General features: G+C 36.7%; 3 protein-coding genes and 2 non-coding genes across 5 annotated transcripts in view; 3 read left to right on the top strand and 2 right to left on the bottom strand.

Annotated features, from left to right (window-relative positions):
• Window positions 1-2,978: 2,978 nt before the first annotated feature.
• On the bottom strand, window positions 2,979-3,082 carry LOC134649910 (U6 spliceosomal RNA). Its single transcript, XR_010097005.1, has one exon. It is a non-coding gene; the product is annotated as a U6 spliceosomal RNA (small nuclear RNA).
• Window positions 3,083-9,753: 6,671 nt separating this feature from the next.
• Window positions 9,754-9,857, bottom strand: LOC134649909 (U6 spliceosomal RNA). Its single transcript, XR_010097004.1, has one exon. It is a non-coding gene; the product is annotated as a U6 spliceosomal RNA (small nuclear RNA).
• Window positions 9,858-10,773: 916 nt separating this feature from the next.
• LOC134649804 (peptide deformylase, mitochondrial-like) lies at window positions 10,774-11,839 on the top strand. Its single transcript, XM_063504634.1, has 3 exons — window positions 10,774-11,151; window positions 11,232-11,352; window positions 11,630-11,839. The coding sequence occupies exons 1-3, from the start codon at window positions 10,816-10,818 to the stop codon at window positions 11,821-11,823; spliced, it is 651 nt and encodes a 216-aa protein (XP_063360704.1). The 5' UTR covers window positions 10,774-10,815; the 3' UTR covers window positions 11,824-11,839.
• Window positions 11,840-12,542: 703 nt separating this feature from the next.
• Window positions 12,543-19,622, top strand: part of LOC134649344 (neurexin-4) — a 68,479-nt gene continuing 61,399 nt past the window's right edge. Inside the window, exons 1-6 of the mRNA XM_063504056.1 lie at window positions 12,543-12,685; window positions 13,053-13,166; window positions 14,704-14,900; window positions 17,729-17,870; window positions 18,287-18,490; window positions 19,193-19,359. Coding sequence (XP_063360126.1) covers window positions 12,619-12,685; window positions 13,053-13,166; window positions 14,704-14,900; window positions 17,729-17,870; window positions 18,287-18,490; window positions 19,193-19,359 — 891 coding nt within the window. The 5' untranslated portion in view covers window positions 12,543-12,618. The remainder of the gene's footprint in view (window positions 12,686-13,052; window positions 13,167-14,703; window positions 14,901-17,728; window positions 17,871-18,286; window positions 18,491-19,192; window positions 19,360-19,622) is intronic.
• LOC134649340 (L-aminoadipate-semialdehyde dehydrogenase-phosphopantetheinyl transferase) lies at window positions 13,053-14,487 on the top strand. The gene is made up of 2 exons (XM_063504051.1): window positions 13,053-13,166; window positions 13,558-14,487. The coding sequence occupies exons 1-2, from the start codon at window positions 13,152-13,154 to the stop codon at window positions 14,470-14,472; spliced, it is 930 nt and encodes a 309-aa protein (XP_063360121.1). The 5' UTR covers window positions 13,053-13,151; the 3' UTR covers window positions 14,473-14,487.

Genomic DNA, 19,622 nt, shown 5'->3' with positions numbered 1-19,622 from the left:
TAAGAGGAACCTATTTTATCCAATGCTAGGGTCAACACTTTGTCGAATATATTTGATATTTATGTATATTTATCCTCCTTATGACCTAAGGGTAGGTAATTGTAACTTTTTGATATCAAATATACGCAGAATAGTCAATTATTTTGTATTCTGAAGTGCATATAATATTACTGGATTTGGGCCAGTGTGCTTTTGTATACTATATCTCTGGCCTACTATATAGGCTAGTCTAATAACATCCCGCCTCCTGGAAGGCAGTATACAGACTTCTTAGATATATTCACGGTAGTGCTAAGAGTGTGGACCTGGTTTTCCGACACTTGACTGCATGAGATTATTTTTTCAGGTCTCGAGCAAGAAGGGTGCCTAGATAGGTTGAGGTCCTCAACTTGTGGATTTGGTAGGAGCAAGACACAGACGGGGTGTAAATTAGTTAATCCACCATGTTTCAAGAGATTCATGTGCATTCATGCCTTCAGGTTACACTGTAGAGACAGACTAACACTTTGGCAGAGTTTTGCTAACATATAATAAATGATTGCATTTGTTTGGGTGTACAATTACATGTTCCACACCAAAAACATAATTATTTATATATTTCAATCTATTTTTGAAAGGTTTGCGTTTCAAAATAGCTTCGCCTTTTCGCAAGGCGTGCTCCTGTTCCCCTATTTTATTGTGCAAAGCGAACAGTATCACAATGCTATAGCATAAAATTATAATTTTGTATAAATTGAGAACTAGAGGGTCATGCCCTAGACGTGACCGCCCAGAAACTGTGCTAGAACCGTTCGTGCAAACCATTCAGTCACTATTTTTAAAAACCTTTTTTAGTGGGTACATTCCACGGTCTTAAATTTATTAAACGTGTAGTATCAAACTATGACAAGTCATGATAAGTGAAATAAGTGATAACAGTATCTGGTCCGTGCATAGAAGCACTTGCCCTTGAGGTTAGGGCATGGGTAGTTTATTATAAACTTAATCCGTGCATAGGAGCACTTACGATACAGGTGGTTTAAAACTTCCAGGGTCACAATACAGACACAAGGGTGTAAAATACATAATTCATAAACGCCCGTTAGGCCAGTTTTGTATATTTTATTTCAAACATGCTTGTGCAGCACCGCCAGCACATGATAATTTTCCTAATATACCATGGCAGTCAGGGATATAATAATTATGTAAAAAGATAGGTAACCTTGGTCATGTCGTGTACATAGGTAGGTACTCGTAAACATGTTAACTGAAAGACAAGTGCTCTCCAGCCAAATGTAATTTATGCAACTGTGAGCTGCTCTTACATTGGGATCATATGTATTTATTTCTAGTCTGTCATATTGTAGCAGGCCTAGACTTCAAAGGTTTGTAGATGTTTATAGGGCCGTTAAACGGACCCTTTGTACACCTTGAGCAGGCTGTTTGTTTCACACCATGGGTAATATATATTGTAAACATAGCTTATTTCAGAATGGAATCGTAAGCTCTGTCGTGTCGTGAGCTTACCGAGCCTGATTTAATTAGAGTCCACAGATTGTATGGACCTTGGAGGATTGACCACTCCTTATTCTAATTATCAATATTCTGCCTGGGCTTATAGTCGAAATTAGGTGACTAAATCTCTTAGTATTATCTATGCCACCCAAGTTATGAGGCTTAGCGTCTCCAGACCACAATTTTATATTAGGGTGCAAAGATTTTTTCATCTTTAAAATAAAAATGAGTCGAGATAGGCCTGGAATCTTAGGTTTTTATTTTACCTATTATAATTTTAGAAATGTTATGTAAATGGAAAGCAGTTTTCACTTTTACCACAGTTAATTAGCCCAATTTCGGGTTTAGCCAATAGGGTGTTCGGGACCCTTGAAATAGATTGGTAAACAAAAATGAAAACTCTAATAACGAAGCCTTGCCTATTTCGACTGATTTTTACCCAAAACATTATTTTAAACCATTTTTACTTTCTCTAAAAAGAGATATTTACAACTTAATCTTTGTAATATTTTTGTGATTGTGGTCTACTCGCACGCCTGTGTTATGACCATATCATTTATATTTCTGTGAATATGTCTGACGTGCCTTGCGCAGGCTTACATAGGTTATAATATCATCATCAATAACTTGACGTCAGTTTGTGAACGAATCAAAGATTCTTTTGGCACACCTTACGCAGGTGTAAACATGGCAGCCTTGCGCAGGTTTAGATAGGTACATAATATATTGGTTTCATCACAAATAACTTGACGTTAGTTTGTGAACGAATCAAAGATTCTTTTGGCACACCTTACGCAGGTGTAAACATGGCAGCCTTGCGCAGGTTTAGATAGGTGCATAATATATTGGTTTCATCACAAATAACTTGACGTTAGTTTGTGAACGAATAAAAGATTCTCTTAGGCGCACCTTAGCAGGTGGAACCATAACAAACGTAAGTTTAAGAATAAGTATCATTCAAATCAAATACCCTGAGTTTATGGGTAATATTCCCTAAGTTGCGGGTTCCTTGCTCGACAAGGTGAAAGGCTTTACGCAGGCTTTAACAGGCACTTTTAGAAAGTGTCATTCACGGTGACGTGCAGATTTGCCAAAACTAAACTTTAACTCTACAGTTAACTAATATAATTTGACAATATGAACCAAACCATGCGTCTTCGTCAATGAATCAATCTAAAGATTCCCGTATCGTTAATGCCCTTCCATGTCACAGGCTTCCGATTTTATTTGAAACGTTTAATTTAAGTGTACTATTTATGTAGGTAGGTAAGTAGGCTTAAGAATTGACCCTCTTGTATGTAGTTACGTATAGAATTAATAATCAAGTTATTCAAATTCAAAATAACACAAGCACATATAGCACCTACATGCAAGAGTTCTTTTCCTTAACCTTTAAAGCTGTAAGTACCTGCTAAGTTATATATTTAAGTAGGTACCTACCTACATAAATCAAAGATCTAGTTGGAGAGATATAAGTTGATAGATACAGAGTGAAATACTTCACGAATTCGCATGTCATTCTTGCGCAGAGCCATGCTAATCTCTCTCTATGTCTAGTCAGATTTAAGTTTATGTACTGCCGAAGTACTCACTTTCCACAAAAATAAATGCAATGTTTGCGATGTAGGTTTGTTCGTTACCTTGTGTCCCTTAGAGCGGAAATATCGTCGACTCCTATTCGGGTACACGTTATTTATCAGCAAGTTTATTACCAAAAAATTAATTTTGCAATATTATATTAACCCGGAACGGGATAAAAAGATAAATTGCTGATAGATACTTGGACAGATAAAAACCCTACACGTCTATAAGCTTCTACCTTAATACGTAGGTTCTACGTAACACGTATTAACTATCCGATCCATTCGTATTCGAAAACACAAATCACTTGAAAGGGTATACCTCCACACATCACCATTTAAGTATTATATAATTTCAACCGTTATTATACACACACAAAGATTTAAACTAACAAGACTCGGAAGAGACTTAATAAAATTAAATTATAATGGTGACACGTGCACGCTTTACCAGCTCGATGTGTTTTCTACCATGTGATTTTAGTATTTTCATTGGCATAGCCACGGTGCGCGCAGGCAGCCTTTGAAAACACTTGCACATCACTATTCCGGATCATTTTTATTTGCTAGATAGTTTAACGGACAACTAAATTTAAATATTTATTTCGAACGGCAAAAGCCGTTAGAAACTGTTTTTCAATATAGTCAGCTAAACTGGGGTACAAATTCAAAAACTCACCAGCAGTTTAGCTTCACGACCTTCCAGATGGAAAAACAGCAAGCCAATGAGGTAATTTGCGTTTATTTCTAACTGTCAAAATTGTCAAACGCAACTGCCTGAAGTGGTGGGGGTGTGGGAGAGAGATGGACGTATATGCTAGAAAAGGACAATACGACTAACTACAGTGTTGCCACTCTCAATATATTACTTTAGGTTCCGAATATCGGTACAGTTGTTTAATGACAGCGTTTTACACAAAAATAAAACGCTAATTAAATAACTTACCATATTCGGAACCTAAAGTAATATATTGAGAGTGGCAACACTGTAGTTAGTCGTATTGTCCTTTTCTAGCATATACGTCCATCTCTCTCCCACACCCCCACCACTTCAGGCAGTTGCGTTTGACAATTTTGACAGTTAGAAACAAACGCAAATTACCTCATTGTCTCAAAATTATACATATTTACACCAGGCAGGATTAAAACTTTAGGTTCCGAATATGGTAAGTTATTTAATTAGCGTTTTATTTTTGTGTAAAACGCTGTCATTAAACAACTGTACCGATATTCGGAACCTAAAGTAATATATTGAGACGTGTTTGTTATCGCCTGGTGGTGGGAAGACGCCAAGCCAATGTGATTATACATGTACTTACATATTATGTATATGTAATATTATTATATTAGGAGTGTTTAATTAATTAATTAATTATGTAGTACACCCTTTATTTTAATACATGTGAGGAGAGAGGTATTTAGTAAAGCATACAATTTTATATACCATTATATTATGATACTAACTTTCCATTTTATATACGTATTTAATGTAGGTACTTATAAATTTTCAACGAAAATAAGTGAGTCACCACAAGGGTGCTATAGTACTTAATAATATGTATGTGAGACTATGTAAAAGAAGATAAGTCAGTCTACTCTTCAGGGAGCATACAACATCTGTGATATGGAGTGATGTAATTAAAATATGAAAAGATAAAAATCATAAAGTACTCGAGTAGTTTTTATTTATAACTCCCAATTATTGACAAATTTGATAATAATTATCTAGTAAGGTAAGCAGTTGCAGGATATAACAAGGACAAGACCTTTCTTATTTCCAGAATCCCTCAGGATTAAGTAGACGAATATTTTAAATATTCGTTATATCACTACCACTACCCACAAAGTTAATATTGGGTAGGTACTTAATAAAATATCATAGGGAATACTTTTAATGATTTTACTGAATTCTTTTAATGACTGTGAGCCAGTGTGAGCTATTTATTTGGTTATAGCTATAAAATGCATTTAATCGTTTGTACGCTTTACTAACGCGAACGCGAGCTAATGGACCTAAACAAACCTTACTTAAAATTGTGAAGGTTACTTTGAGAGCTTAAGCCATATCATAATACTCATGTGGGCACTAGTTACGACGCTTTTTGGTGCTCTTGGCGTTTAAATGGTAAATGTAGAATTGCCACAGAGCTTTATCAATGATATTTGTATAGGTGCAGCTCATTCTGCTTATGTTCATGTTTAGCTATCATCAAGTGACCTTAATTGTACTCATTATTGTCTATATATGCAGTATGAGTAGTTTACCTTATCTGGTGCCTACTAGTAGACATAAACTTGATTGTTTCTGAACGCTAAAGTGGCTTAATTTATGTAAACCATTCATAGACATAGCTTAATTCTGAATATTCAGTCTTCTCTTTCCAGATTAAGAATAAGGTACTTAATTCGAAACCTTAGCTCATCGCATATGTGTTTTTAACCAAAATGAAAATTTGTGTTTATTTTGTGATTTTACATTATTTGCAATAACTGTGCGGAACCATGGGGTCCCCGACCTTTTGCCGGGCACCCGTGGGCCCAAAGCCAACAGCGCAGATGCCGCTTAAGAGGAACCTCTATTTTATCCAATGCTAGGGTCAACACTTTGTCGAATTGTATTTGATATTTATGTATATTTATCCTCCTTATGACCTAAGGGTAGGTAATTGTAACTTTTTGATATCAAATATACGCAGAATAGTCAATTATTTTGTATTCTGAAGTGCATATAATATTACTGGATTTGGGCCAGTGTGCTTTTGTATACTATATCTCTGGCCTACTATATAGGCTAGTCTATTAACATCCCGCCTCCTGGAAGGCAGTATACAGACTTCTTAGATATATTCACGGTAGTGCTAAGAGTGTGGACCTGGTTTTCCGACACTTGACTGCATGAGATTATTTTTTCAGGTCTCGAGCAAGAAGGGTGCCTAGATAGGTTGAGGTCCTCAACTTGTGGATTTGGTAGGAGCAAGACACAGACGGGGTGTAAATTAGTTAATCCACCATGTTTCAAGAGATTCATGTGCATTCATGCCTTCAGGTTACACTGTAGAGACAGACTAACACTTTGGCAGAGTTTTGCTAACATATAATAAATGATTGCATTTGTTTGGGTGTACAATTACATGTTCCACACCAAAAACATAATTATTTATATATTTCAATCTATTTTTGAAAGGTTTGCGTTTCAAAATAGCTTCGCCTTTTCGCAAGGCGTGCTCCTGTTCCCCTATTTTATTGTGCAAAGCGAACAGTATCACAATGCTATAATTTTGTATAAATTGAGAACTAGAGGGTCATGCCCTAGACGTGACTACAGACAGAAACTGTGCTAGAACCGTTCGTACAAACCATTCAGTCACTATTTTTAAAAACCTTTTATAGTGGGTACATTCCACGGTCTTAAATTTATTAAACGTGTAGTATCAAACTATGACAAGTCATGATAAGTGAAATAAGTGACAACAGTATCTGGTCCGTGCATAGAAGCACTTGCCCTTGAGGTTAGGGCATGGGTAGTTTATTATAAACTTAATCCGTGCATAGGAGCACTTACGATACAGGTGGTTTAAAACTTCCAGGGTCACAATACAGACACAAGGGTGTAAAATACATAATTCATAAACGCCCGTTAGGCCAGTTTTGTATATTTTATTTCAAACATGCTTGTGCAGCACCGCCAGCACATGATAATTTTCCTAATATACCATGGCAGTCAGGGATATAATAATTATGTAAAAAGGTAGGTAACCTTGGTCATGTCGTGTACATAGGTAGGTACTCGTAAACATGTTAACTGAAAGACAAGTGCTCTCCAGCCAAATATAATTTATGCAACTGTGAGCTGCTCTTACATTGGGATCATATGTATTTATTTCTAGTCTGTCATATTGTAGCAGGCCTAGACTTCAAAGGTTTGTAGATGTTTATAGGGCCGTTAAACGGACCCTTTGTACACCTTGAGCAGGCTGTTTGTTTCACACCATGGGTAATATATATTGTAAACATAGCTTATTTCAGAATGGAATCGTAAGCTCTGTCGTGTCGTGAGCTTACCGAGCCTGATTTAATTAGAGTCCACAGATTGTATGGACCTTGGAGGATTGACCACTCCTTATTCTAATTATCAATATTCTGCCTGGGCTTATAGTCGAAATTAGGTGACTAAATCTCTTAGTATTATCTATGCCACCCAAGTTATGAGGCTTAGCGTCTCCAGACCACAATTTTATATTAGGGTGCAAAGATTTTTTCCATCTTTAAAATAAAAATGAGTCGAGATAAGCCTGGAATCTTAGGTTTTTATTTTACCTATTATAATTTTAGAAATGTAAATGGAAAGCAGTTTTCACTTTTACCACAGTTAATTAGCCCAATTTCGGGTTTAGCCAATAGGGTGTTCGGGACCCTTGAAATAGATTGGTAAACAAAAATGAAAACTCTAATAACGAAGCCTTGCCTATTTCGACTGATTTTTACCCAAAACATTATTTTAAACCATTTTTACATTCTCTAAAAAGAGATATTTACAACTTAATCTTTGTAATATTTTTGTGATTGTGGTCTACTCGCACGCCTGTGTTATGACCATATCATTTATATTTCTGTGAATATGTCTGACGTGCCTTGCGCAGGCTTACATAGGTTATAATATCATCATCAATAACTTGACGTCAGTTTGTGAACGAATCAAAGATTCTTTTGGCACACCTTACGCAGGTGTAAACATGGCAGCCTTGCGCAGGTTTAGATAGGTACATAATATATTAGTTTCATCACAAATAACTTGACGTTAGTTTGTGAACGAATCAAAGATTCTTTTGGCACACCTTACGCAGGTGTAAACATGGCAGCCTTGCGCAGGTTTAGATAGGTACATAATATATTGGTTTCATCACAAATAACTTGACGTTAGTTTGTGAACGAATAAAAGATTCTCTTAGGCGCACCTTAGCAGGTGGAACCATAACAAACGTAAGTTTAAGAATAAGTATCATTCAAATCAAATACCCTGAGTTTATGGGTAATATTCCCTAAGTTGCGGGTTCCTTGCTCGACAAGGTGAAAGGCTTTACGCCGGCTTTAACAGGCACTTTTAGAAAGTGTCATTCACGGTGACGCGCAGATTTGCCAAAACTAAACTTTAACTCTACAGTTAACTAATATAATTTGACAATATGAACCAAACCATGCGTCTTCGTCAATGAATCAATCTAAAGATTCCCGTATCGTTAATGCCCTTCCATGTCACAGGCTTCCGATTTTATTTGAGACGTTTAATTTAAGTGTACTATTTATGTAGGTAGGTAAGTAGGCTTAAGAATTGACCCTCTTGTATGTAGTTACGTATAGAATTAATAATCAAGTTATTCAAATTCTAAATAACACAAGCACATATAGCACCTACATGCAAGAGTTCTTTTCCTTAACCTTTAAAGCTGTAAGTACCTGCTAAGTTATATATTTAAGTAGGTACAGTCACCAGCAAAAATATATGACTGTGGGCAGCCGTGCAAAAATATCTGATGCTCCATTGGAGGCATAAGTATATGACGACATTACCTCGGTAAAAATATGTGATGCTTTGTGGCCGACAAAAACATCGTTACTCTGTATCCGCATAAATATCGGATCGGATCGCTTAAAAATATTTGATTACTCATAAAAATCAAAATTATGTGATTATTCTCATCTGGCATAAATATCTCTCCAATGTGAATGCAAATACATCGGATGGCAGACGGACCGCCTATATATCTGACACGAAATTATGAAATATGTCATCAATCGGCAAAAACGAACCATACCTGGATAGCATAGAGCCTTACATTGTTTAAAGTGATTTGACAATTCACGAAAAGAGTGCAGACTTGTCATTGCATATGTCTGTCTCACATATTTCATTTGCAATTTTAAATTGTGACATAATTCAGGTAGACTTTTAATAGACAATGTGTAATAAACCTGCTTCTTACATAAAAAAGAATGATGGAGAGGTCAACCTGTGAGACTGACAAGGACAAACAATAGTAGCGCTTTCGCTGCTACTCCTACTGAAAGATACATAAGACTATCCCGTTTTGCCATTTCCCCCACCCCTCATGCCAGATCCAGTTATATACTAGATTCATGATTGCAATACGTTACAATTCAAAATTATATCCAGTTTATTCCGTCAAATCGATGATAGAATATAATGTGAGACAGACATATACAATGACAAGTCGGCACTCTTTTCGTGAATTGTCAAATCACTTTATACAATTTACGGCTCTATACCAAACATGTATGGTTCGTTTTTAAAGGTCGATAACATATTTGTGATTTTCCAACGTGTCAGATAAATAGGCGGTCTGTCGTCCATCCGATGTATTTGCTTTTACAGTGAAGAGATATTTATTCCAGATGAGAGTAATCACATAATTTTGAATTTTAGGAGTAATCAAATATTTTTAAGCGACCCGATCCGATATTTATGCGGATACGGACTAACGATATTTTTGCTGGTCACAAAGGATCACATATTTTTACCGAGGTAGTGTCGTCATATACTTATGCCTCCAATGGAGCATCAGATATTTTTGCACGGCTGCCCATAGTCATTTATTTATGCTGGTGACTGTACCTACCTACATAAATCAAAGATCTAGTTGGAGAGATATAAGTTGATAGATACAGAGTGAAATACTTCACGAATTCGCATGTCATTCTTGCGCAGAGCCATGCTAATCTCTCTCTATGTCTAGTCAGATTTAAGTTTATGTACTGCCGAAGTACTCACTTTCCACAAAAATAAATGCAATGTTTGCGATGTAGGTTTGTTCGTTACCTTGTGTCCCTTAGAGCGGAAATATCGTCGACTCCTATTCGGGTACACGTTATTTATCAGCAAGTTTATTACCAAAAAATTAATTTTGCAATATTATATTAACCCGGAACGGGATAAAAAGATAAATTGCTGATAGATACTTGGACAGATAAAAAACCTACACGTCTATAAGCTTCTACCTTAATACGTAGGTTCTACGTAACACGTATTAACTATCCGATCCATTCGTATTCGAAAACACAAATCACTTGAAAGGGTATACCTCCACACATCAGCATTTAAGTATTATATAATTTCAACCGTTATTATACACACACAAAGATTTAAACTAACAAGACTCGGAAGAGACTTAATAAAATTAAATTATAATGGTGACACGTGCACGCTTTACCAGCTCGATGTGTTTTCTACCATGTGTTTTAGTATTTTCATTGGCATAGCCACGGTGCGCGCAGGCAGCCTTTGAAAACACTTGCACATCACTATTCCGGATGATTTTTATTTGCTAGATAGTTTAACGGACAACTAAATTTAAATATTTATTTCGAACGGCAAAAGCCGTTAGAAACTGTTTTTCAATATAGTCAGCTAAACTGGGGTACAAATTCAAAAACTCACCAGCAGTTTAGCTTCACGACCTTCCAGATGGAAAAACAGCAAGCCAATGAGGTAATTTGCGTTTGTTTCTAACTGTCAAAATTGTCAAACGCAACTGCCTGAAGTGGTGGGGGTGTGGGAGAGAGATGGACGTATATGCTAGAAAAGGACAATACGACTAACTACAGTGTTGCCACTCTCAATATATTACTTTAGGTTCCGAATATCGGTACAGTTGTTTAATCCATGTATTTATTTTGTTTTATTTAGACAAAACTTTAACAATATTTACTGTGACTGAGCTAAACAATGACTGTAACTAGAAAGGTGCTCAACTGGTACGCCAGGCTATCTCCAAGCCGTGGCCGTGTCACTCCTCCATACAGTCATGTCGTACAGATTGGGGATCCTAGATTACGTAAAGTTTCTGAGCCGGTACCGCCTGAATCAATCAAAACTGAGCAGATTCAGACAATAATTAAGAAGCTAGAAGTAGTAGTAAACAGATACGGCAGCCTGGGGATGTCAGCGCCTCAAATCGGCGTGAATATGAGGATATTTGCTATGCAGTTAACTGCGCTAGAAATTAAGACTACGAGTCCAGTTATTGTCAAATCCCATGGTATGACTGTAGTACCATACACTGTGAGTAAGTAAACAATACTAATGAGCTAGAGTTCATCAATAAATCATTTAAAAGAAGTATAACGTTATATTGGTTTCAGGTGTTTATAAATCCATCATTGAAAATAGTTGACTATCGCAAAGTTTCTCATGCTGAGGGTTGTGAGAGTGTTAGAGGATTCTCTGCAGAAGTTCCTAGATACAAAGAAGTTGAAATTTCAGGTAAACAATAAAGATAAAAATAGTTTATTAATCAAGTAGGCAGTAGGCATATTACAATGCCCATTAGAATGTCAAATAAAGCTACAATTTGTGAATTTGTAGTTGCCTTTCTCAGTCAGTTCTTTTTGTATATGTTATTAGCCTATTAATATTACAATACCTATTAAAGTATTTTAACATGTAAGCCAGTTATAATTAAACACTAAGGCCCACACCAAATAATAAAAAAAAGGGCTATCTTTTATTTCAGAATTATGTTAAATATTCAACATTTCAGGTCTTGGTCCTGAAGGTGAGCCAAAATCAGAAAAGTTTAAAGACTGGGCGGCCAGAATAGCACAGCATGAGCTAGACCACCTAGATGGCAAACTGTACACGGACATCATGGACAGGAAGACACTCTGCTGCAATTGTTGGGAGGAGGTTAACCTGTCGCAGGGCAAACTGGCAATACCGTTTACACCAGAATAAAATAATTTATGGAAAAGATTATTGTTTTTGTAAATCTCCCTTGCATTGCATTACTTCCTAACTCATTTACATTATAGTATCCGGGTTGGTTTTATAAACAATATGATTTTGAAAAATTTACTTTGTAGATTGAAAAACAAGAGCCAAGAGCCATTTGGTATACATTTGATCATAGATGGCAGCACTGAAGTTACCCGGTGCTGTCAAAAACGTGTCGTTCCAAAATCTGTTTTATTCTTGCTGTTTTATTTCTGCATTAAGGCAAAGCGTCAATAATTTAAAAAGACAAAATCTTTAAATTGTATGTACGCTCAAAGAGCATATAATCACTACGTTACGCTTTACATAATTATACTTCATAATTCACAAAACATGAAACTTCTGAAGATTCTGTCACGATTTCTTGGATTTTATAATTATTATCTTTTTGAATTATGGCTGTAACAAAATTAACATTATTAAGTATTTGAACGGTCCTGAATGACTATGCTTTCAATGGCCGATAGCATTGTTTCGCATTATAATATCTGTATAGCTATTGGTCTAAATTATCTATGTGCCTCAAAGTGACCAGTTAGAGACGTAAATTGATTTAAAATATTAACCGACGCTTGCTTGTCCACAAATAAAACAAACTTAAATCAAGGGTGTTGTCCATCCACCATCCATCCGGCTTGATGATCTTGACAACGCTAGCGTAATGATCAAACAACATTATCCACTTTTCTGACTAATAGTTAACACGAACATAGCCGATATTTGTTACAATTACGAATTTGAATCCAGTATGAAATTATGATGAGTAATTTTGTATATTATTTCGTTGTGTTGCTTTGCTATAGCGTTACGAAGTCGGAAGCAGGTATGTTTACACGCCCAACGGATTTTTACTAAATTATGTTACGATTCCTGTAATTATTCTCGCCCTATCATCTTAAGCAAAGCTCATTTCAACAGTATTTACAACTATTCCTATTTCAAATCACACATACCAGTTAGAATCGCATTCTTATTTGCGGTATTTTTACCTAATACTTTGCAAGTAATTGATTTTTTTTGGAGCCACTATTCATTTAGCAAAGTCTTATTTGTTAATTTACGTTATAGATAGATCACTAATATGAGTCCCATAGTAAAAACTATACTTACTTGCACACTATTAAAAAATCTTATTTGAATGAAAATGCTTGATTGACAAAAAGGAATTATTGAAATATTCGGTGTTTCAGAGTACGCTAGGTATTACTTTGACTATGAATGCAATGAGCCATTGCTAGCTAATGCCAAACTCACCGCCACATCAAGTTTGAGAGAGAGGGGACCTGACAATGCTAAATTATATGGTAAGTCTATGCAAAATAAAGCAAAGAACTTAATTTGAATACAATAGTATTTTAGATTACGTTAATTTCGTTCCCTCATTTAAGTTATCCACATTTTTCTTTAGCTTTTTTTTGTAAATTAGTGTTTTTAAGTATAAACCCAGAACCCAATATATTTTTCTTAAAAATAGACTTTGAATGAAGCTTTAAGTGTGTTTATTAGTCACTTCTTTATTTATTTTGGCTCAGATTTGTGTAGCATGTGTTGCAACTTTATTTTTGTGTGACTGAAAATAGTTGTTGTTTATATTGGCTGAACAAAAGTGTTAATAAAAAAAAAGTAAAAAAACCAAGAGACTGAAAAGTGAAATTGGGAGGCAAAATTTGAAGTAATAGGATTCTTCATCTGCAGGTCCACAAATTAACTAAAAACAATTTAAGGACCACATTGATTTTTGCACAAAGACATCGGCCTTATTTCAAGCCAAAGATGGCAGACTTTAATTTAAGATGGGCATTTAATATAAAAACATGGACTCCTACTTACGATGAAATATTATCAGCTACCAGCTACATACAACCAGAAGAGAAAGAGAGATTGGACCGATTTGTTTATCAAGATGATGTGAAATCATCACTTATTGGAAGGCTGATGATGCGAAAATTCGTCCACATATCTACTGGCATTCCTTATAAGGAAGTTGCATTTGCCAGGGATGAGCGTGGAAAGCCATACTTAATTGGCACAGGCGATATTCCCGTTAACTTCAATGTTTCACATCAGGGAGATTATTCCGTTCTTGCCGGACATAAGGACCGAAATATTGGGATAGACGTAATGAAGATAGAGCCTCCTGTGAACAAGAATGTTCCGGAATTCTTCAGACTCATGACAAGACAGTTCTCCACTCATGAATGGAGGACTATAAAAGACTATCCCACGGAAAAGGAACAGTTGAAGTGCTTTTATCGTCACTGGTGCTTAAAAGAAGCTTATGTCAAGAACATAGGAGTTGGATTGACGATTGCTCTTGACAAAATCACATTTGTGATTAATACTTTTGATATGTCCATTGGAAATATTGTGACTGACACACAGCTGTATGTTAATGATGTTTTGAAACGTGATTGGAAGATTGAAGAGACGCTTTTAGATGACAAACACGGTGTAGCTGTAGCTATACAGGTTCCTAGAGACACTACTATAGAACCAGTGTCATTTTCCTATTTGAATTTTGAAGAATTGGTTAAAGAAGCGCAAGCATTACATCCTCCAGACACAAATTTTGCAAATAGATTTCTAAAGAAACAAATGAAACCTTTTTAGAATTAAGTACATCTTGATTGAGTTGTTTGGTGCTTAGTGTGCTTTTTGTATTTTGTAGTGTTTTAGATATATCAGGTGTTAGGTGCTTTAGAAATAAAATCAACACATATTCATTGACATTTAATTTCACATAACATCCCAAAGACACTAACAATCATAAAAATAATCATCATTCAAATATCGAATGCTACAAGTTGCCAGCACAAAAAACGCTTGCATATCATTGTAAAGGTCTCAACGCATGGACGGCTTCTGAGAACGATTTCGACCAGCAACTCGTCATCGATCTGGGGACTGTGAAGAATATAACTCGAGTCGCGACGCAGGGAAGACAGCACTCCAGGCAATACGTACAAGAGTATCACATCAGTTATGGCACGAACGGATTGGACTATGTGCGGTATAAGGCCGCGGGGGGCGAAGTTAAGGTAACTATGGGGTTTGGAAACTATCACGCAATTGGCAGCAAACTTTAGGTATGGTGTCAATATACAATGTATATTCCCATCTGGCGGCATCTATAATGGCTCCTCTACAATCGTGTCCCATCGGGGCCAGCGCCGGCCACTCCAAGGGACGCAGCCATGCGGTAGAATGAGATAGCAATATCACTTGCTCCCTCTAACGCATAAATGCGTCCCTTGGAGTGGCCGGCGCTGGCCCACGTTTAGATGAGCCATAAGCTTATAGCGCTACGTCAATCAATAGATGGCGCTAGTGTTCAGCTAAGATTAAAAAAAAAAGCTACTATAAAGCTCTACATCGCGCTATCGAAGTTTCAACTTTTAACCAATGTTTGGGTTCCAGTTTCAAGGCGAGTGTTTATAATTAAATACCTTTTTCAATTTTGTGATATTACCTACAGTTTATTTACGAATTGTATAAAGCTATCATTTGCACAACATGTTTTCAACATCATCCCCTTAACGGTTAGGTTGTGCGTTGTATCTTCTTCTTTGTAACTCAACTGTATGATACATTTAGAAAATTGACACCGGACCTAAAGTTTGCAGCTAATCGCATTATAGTTGGGGCTACTAACGGCTACATAAACACTAACAAAATAATTCACACAACAACTAACTACATCTACATCTAACTTTTAGGTTTTTGTCATGGCTCATAATAAAAGTCCCTTTTTAACTTTGTTACCTAAAGGTGACTAAATCTTTCTCAATTGAGTGTGACAGATTATTTTCATTAAATCTGTCACACTCAATTGAGAAAGACATACTTAATTACTTTACGGGTTACGACCATACATATAAAATCTATATGGCAAATATCCTTATTTAGTAAAAAGAGAAACTAGCTTCCGCCTGCGACTTCATTTGGGCTGAAGTTGTAAAAACATTTAACCCAATTTTCAACTCTCTATTTTTATTCCGAACAATTGAGATTGACGGGTAATTCCAAATTGGAATTTTTCGAAACTATCCGAATACACGACTTATTTAATAACGATTAGGAAACGGAGAAATAAGTACCTAGTTTACTAGCGCCATTTTTCGTAGTTTGGTTTGCATGAAGGTATTTTGGCTTGCATGGTTGTGTACTGTACGGCAGTCTGCACATTATTTTAATCCTTAGTTTTATTTATTCCCTTTGGTATCGGTTTTGGGTTGTAAATAAGTTTAAGTTTGTTATTATGGTATTTGGTGAATTGGAAATTGTTCTAACTTCGGTTAGAGGTAAAGGGAACGAAACCACTTTTATAAAGTTTGCCAAAGGACTGTCTCATTTCAAACATAGACAGAAAGAATCATACTATCTTTGTTTTACACTAGTACTAGCACCCAAAAGAAAAGGATGAGTATAGTTTTTCTGGTTCTTACTGACTGACAAATTAGTTTGACCAACTATAGATTTTAAACGAGTTTTCAAAACGTTGGTATATCAGATGTAATTCGAAGGAACACCTTCCATTTGAAATTCCAATCAATCAAGTAACTATGACTGGAAAAACAGGAAACCAGGAAAACCTATTAGAAATGTGCAGTCAAGCGTGAGTCGGACTTAATGTACGGAACCCTTAAAACGCGAGTCCGACTCGCACTTGGCAGGTTTAAAAAAAAAACTAATTAAGGCACTCGTACGTAAGTGGTTTCGGTGCCCATTATTTATTAAGCTCAAGCTCAGTTAACAGCAGAAGTAGCAAAACGACGTGTTTAATTTTTGTTCGGGTCATAATAACTAAAACAAGCTCATAATTATAAACTCTCGCTCGCTTAAAATTCTCGATACTTTGTTCTGCGCGCAAATTTAATGCGTATAGAAGTTTCTTGTTTACGAGCCTGTGTACTGTCACGCTCCGTGATTGTTAAGCCAGTTAGCTAAATTGGACATTCCATAGCATAGGTATGGAGCAACCAATTTACCTAGACACCCTAAATGGCGTAACAATCGCGGAGCGTGATGGTACACATAAGCATTTCGTTAAACTTCTGCTGTTAACTATAAACCCTTAATATCCCACTGACTTGTCTAACACCAACTAACACAAAGGCACCAGCGCTTGGACACCCACGGAAAACTCCTACTACCAGCGGTTGACCATCAACCTGCGATCGAGGAAGGAACTTCGCGCCATCGCCACTAGAGGGCGTTATGCCACTGATGAATATGTCTCGGAGTACACTCTCCAGTATTCTGATGATGGAGAGGGTTGGAGAACGGTCGCTTCTGTTGATGCGCTTTCACAGGTAACGAAAATTTTATGAAACATGGCAGGAAACTTCGCGAGATTGACACTAGAGGGCGTTTTGCCACTACTATTATCTCTTAGATGTACTCTGATGATGGGAAAGGTTGGAGAACAGTTGCTGCTGTACGTATTTTCCTATTTCTTTTGATTGCAAACTGTATAATACACAAATGGTGATGGTGCATCTATTACTGTACATTGTAGATCTGAATTCTTAATACTAACAACCAATATTTTCTATTATCTTCTCCCACTCTTTGCAATGGTCTAACAATTTTTGATACACCTAAGTCTATTAGGATTTAAGTAAGAAAATATATTCTTTACTGTGCACCACAGAAAAAAAAACAGATAATAATTATGTGACAACAGGGGCCCATTTCTCAAAAGCTTGTAACAAGTGGAAGTCCCTTTATAACAAAAGCTTTTGTGAAACGGGCCCCAGGTGGTTATAATATTGTAATTTAAATAATGAAAATGAAAAACACATTGTAAAACATGTATGACTATGCTCATAAATCTTATAATGTCTAATTGTATGACTATTTATAGACTTTCGACGGCAACCAAGACGGTAACACGGTTAAGAAGAATGAATTCGAAGTGCCTATCATAGCTCAGTTCATTCGAATCAACCCTATGCGGTGGAGGGACAAGATCTCTATGAGAGTCGAGCTGTATGGATGCGATTATGGTACGTAATACTTAGACGATAAGATTTTCTTTATTTATCAAAACCTGACCGTTAAGATCATCCTTTACTAATATAATCAATTAATCATTTCTATCTGTCAAGTTATGTAAACTGTTTAGTATTCCGCCTTAATACTGCTATAATGACCAAATATCCTGTTGAGTGCTCTTGTCAGACATGAATTTCTGAACATCACAAAACTTATATCACTTTCTTTTGCCATATGACAAATAATATTTAAAACTAACAGTTGTCAAAATTGTACACTTCCACGAGCCAGCAGAAATGTGTGTGGGACGGATGTACTTGTAGGTACTTGTTGCGACGCGACGTAATCGCAGAGTGACCCACGCATGCCTTAAGTAGGATTGAAAAATTTACTTGAATTCCTCAAAAAAAAAACACTTTTTTTACAGAGGCCAACACAATGTCCTTTAACGGCTCATCTCTCATCAACATGGACCTGCTCCGCGACCCTATATCCGCCTCCCGGGAGACCATCCGCTTCCGGTTCAAGACCAGCACGGCTTCCGGTGCTCTGCTGTACTCAAGAGGCACTCAGGGAGACTACATAGCATTGCAACTGAGGGATAATCGACTGGTGTACAATATTGACCTAGGTAACACTCCCTAACTCGCTTAGGTCCAATTGCACCATCCCACTAACCCGGGTTAACCGGTTAAACTTGGAGTTACCATAGTTACCAGTAAAATTTGACACTGGGTTAACGGTTTAACCACTGAACCCCGGGTTAGTGTAATGGTGCAAGTGGGCCATGTATGCACTTTCCCGCTTATAATATTTAAAAATTTCCCTTTTTGAACACATATAGGTACTAAAGTTTTTTTGCGTTGAAACGTCGGAAATAAAGACACAATTTGCGATAGACCCTTTGAAAATTATGCTTTGGTACTTTGCACTTGTATTCTAAAGAAGCCCGCAGTCCTTATTTGCAAGGTTATATCAAAAATTGCCGCTGACACTGGTTGTTACAAGCAAATGTTACAGAAATCAATGTATTTGTCACTTGAGTTCCGAAACGCTCATTGACCTCGAGGAATAAAGCAATTTTTATTTTACTAAAACAATCTGGATATAGCTCAGAGCATTGCTGGACACAGATTTCATGAATAAGGACTCATTTAGACGGCGCGCGAATTCGTATACGATTTAGTTACATTGCGGACCATTGAGGTTACATCAATTTAGCCGACCGATCAAATGACGCAATGTAATGAAACTCGTATGCGAGTTCTCACCCCTTCCAAATGAGCCCTAAGATGGGTAATAAAACGAATAAATTAATAATCTCTTTCCCCAGGTTCCGGCACAGCGACTTCCCTATCCGTCGGCAGTCTCCTAGACGACAACATGTGGCACGACGTCCTTATCTCGCGCACGAGACGAGACGTCATCTTCTCTGTCGACCGAGTAGTAGTTGCCGGACGAGTCAAGGGCGAGTTCTCAAGGCTCAACCTTAACAGACAGGTAAGACTGTTCTAAATGGTTACATAGGTTACAAGCCTCCGCTCGAACGGGCTAGGACTAGCAGAAAGGGTTAATTATTTTTATCCTCTAGGAGTTTCAGTTTGGTGCCGTGATCCAGGATATTTTTTAAGGCTTTGTAATCTTTTCTTTGTTCTAATGTATGAACATTAAAACTCAACTTCCCATGTTCTAATGTCCAAAAAAAGTCTCACGCCCTCCTTTATAAACGCGCTACAAGCCTCAATTAGCTAATAATTACTAAT

The sequence above is a fragment of the Cydia amplana genome, chromosome 7 (genome assembly GCF_948474715.1).
Source record: "Cydia amplana chromosome 7, ilCydAmpl1.1, whole genome shotgun sequence".
NCBI lineage: Eukaryota > Metazoa > Arthropoda > Insecta > Lepidoptera > Tortricidae > Cydia > Cydia amplana.
The sequence above is the reverse complement of the archived record's forward strand: the minus strand, read 5'-3'. Positions and strand labels throughout refer to the sequence as shown.

Coding starts and splice junctions, on each gene's coding strand:
- LOC134649804 (XM_063504634.1), top strand. CDS start 10,816: ATGACTGTAACTAGAAAGGTGCTCAACTGGTACGCCAGGCTATCTCCA. Junction 11,152..11,231: donor TGACTGTAGTACCATACACT/GTGAGTAAGTAA, acceptor TATTGGTTTCAG/GTGTTTATAAATCCATCATT. Junction 11,353..11,629: donor CAAAGAAGTTGAAATTTCAG/GTAAACAATAAA, acceptor TCAACATTTCAG/GTCTTGGTCCTGAAGGTGAG.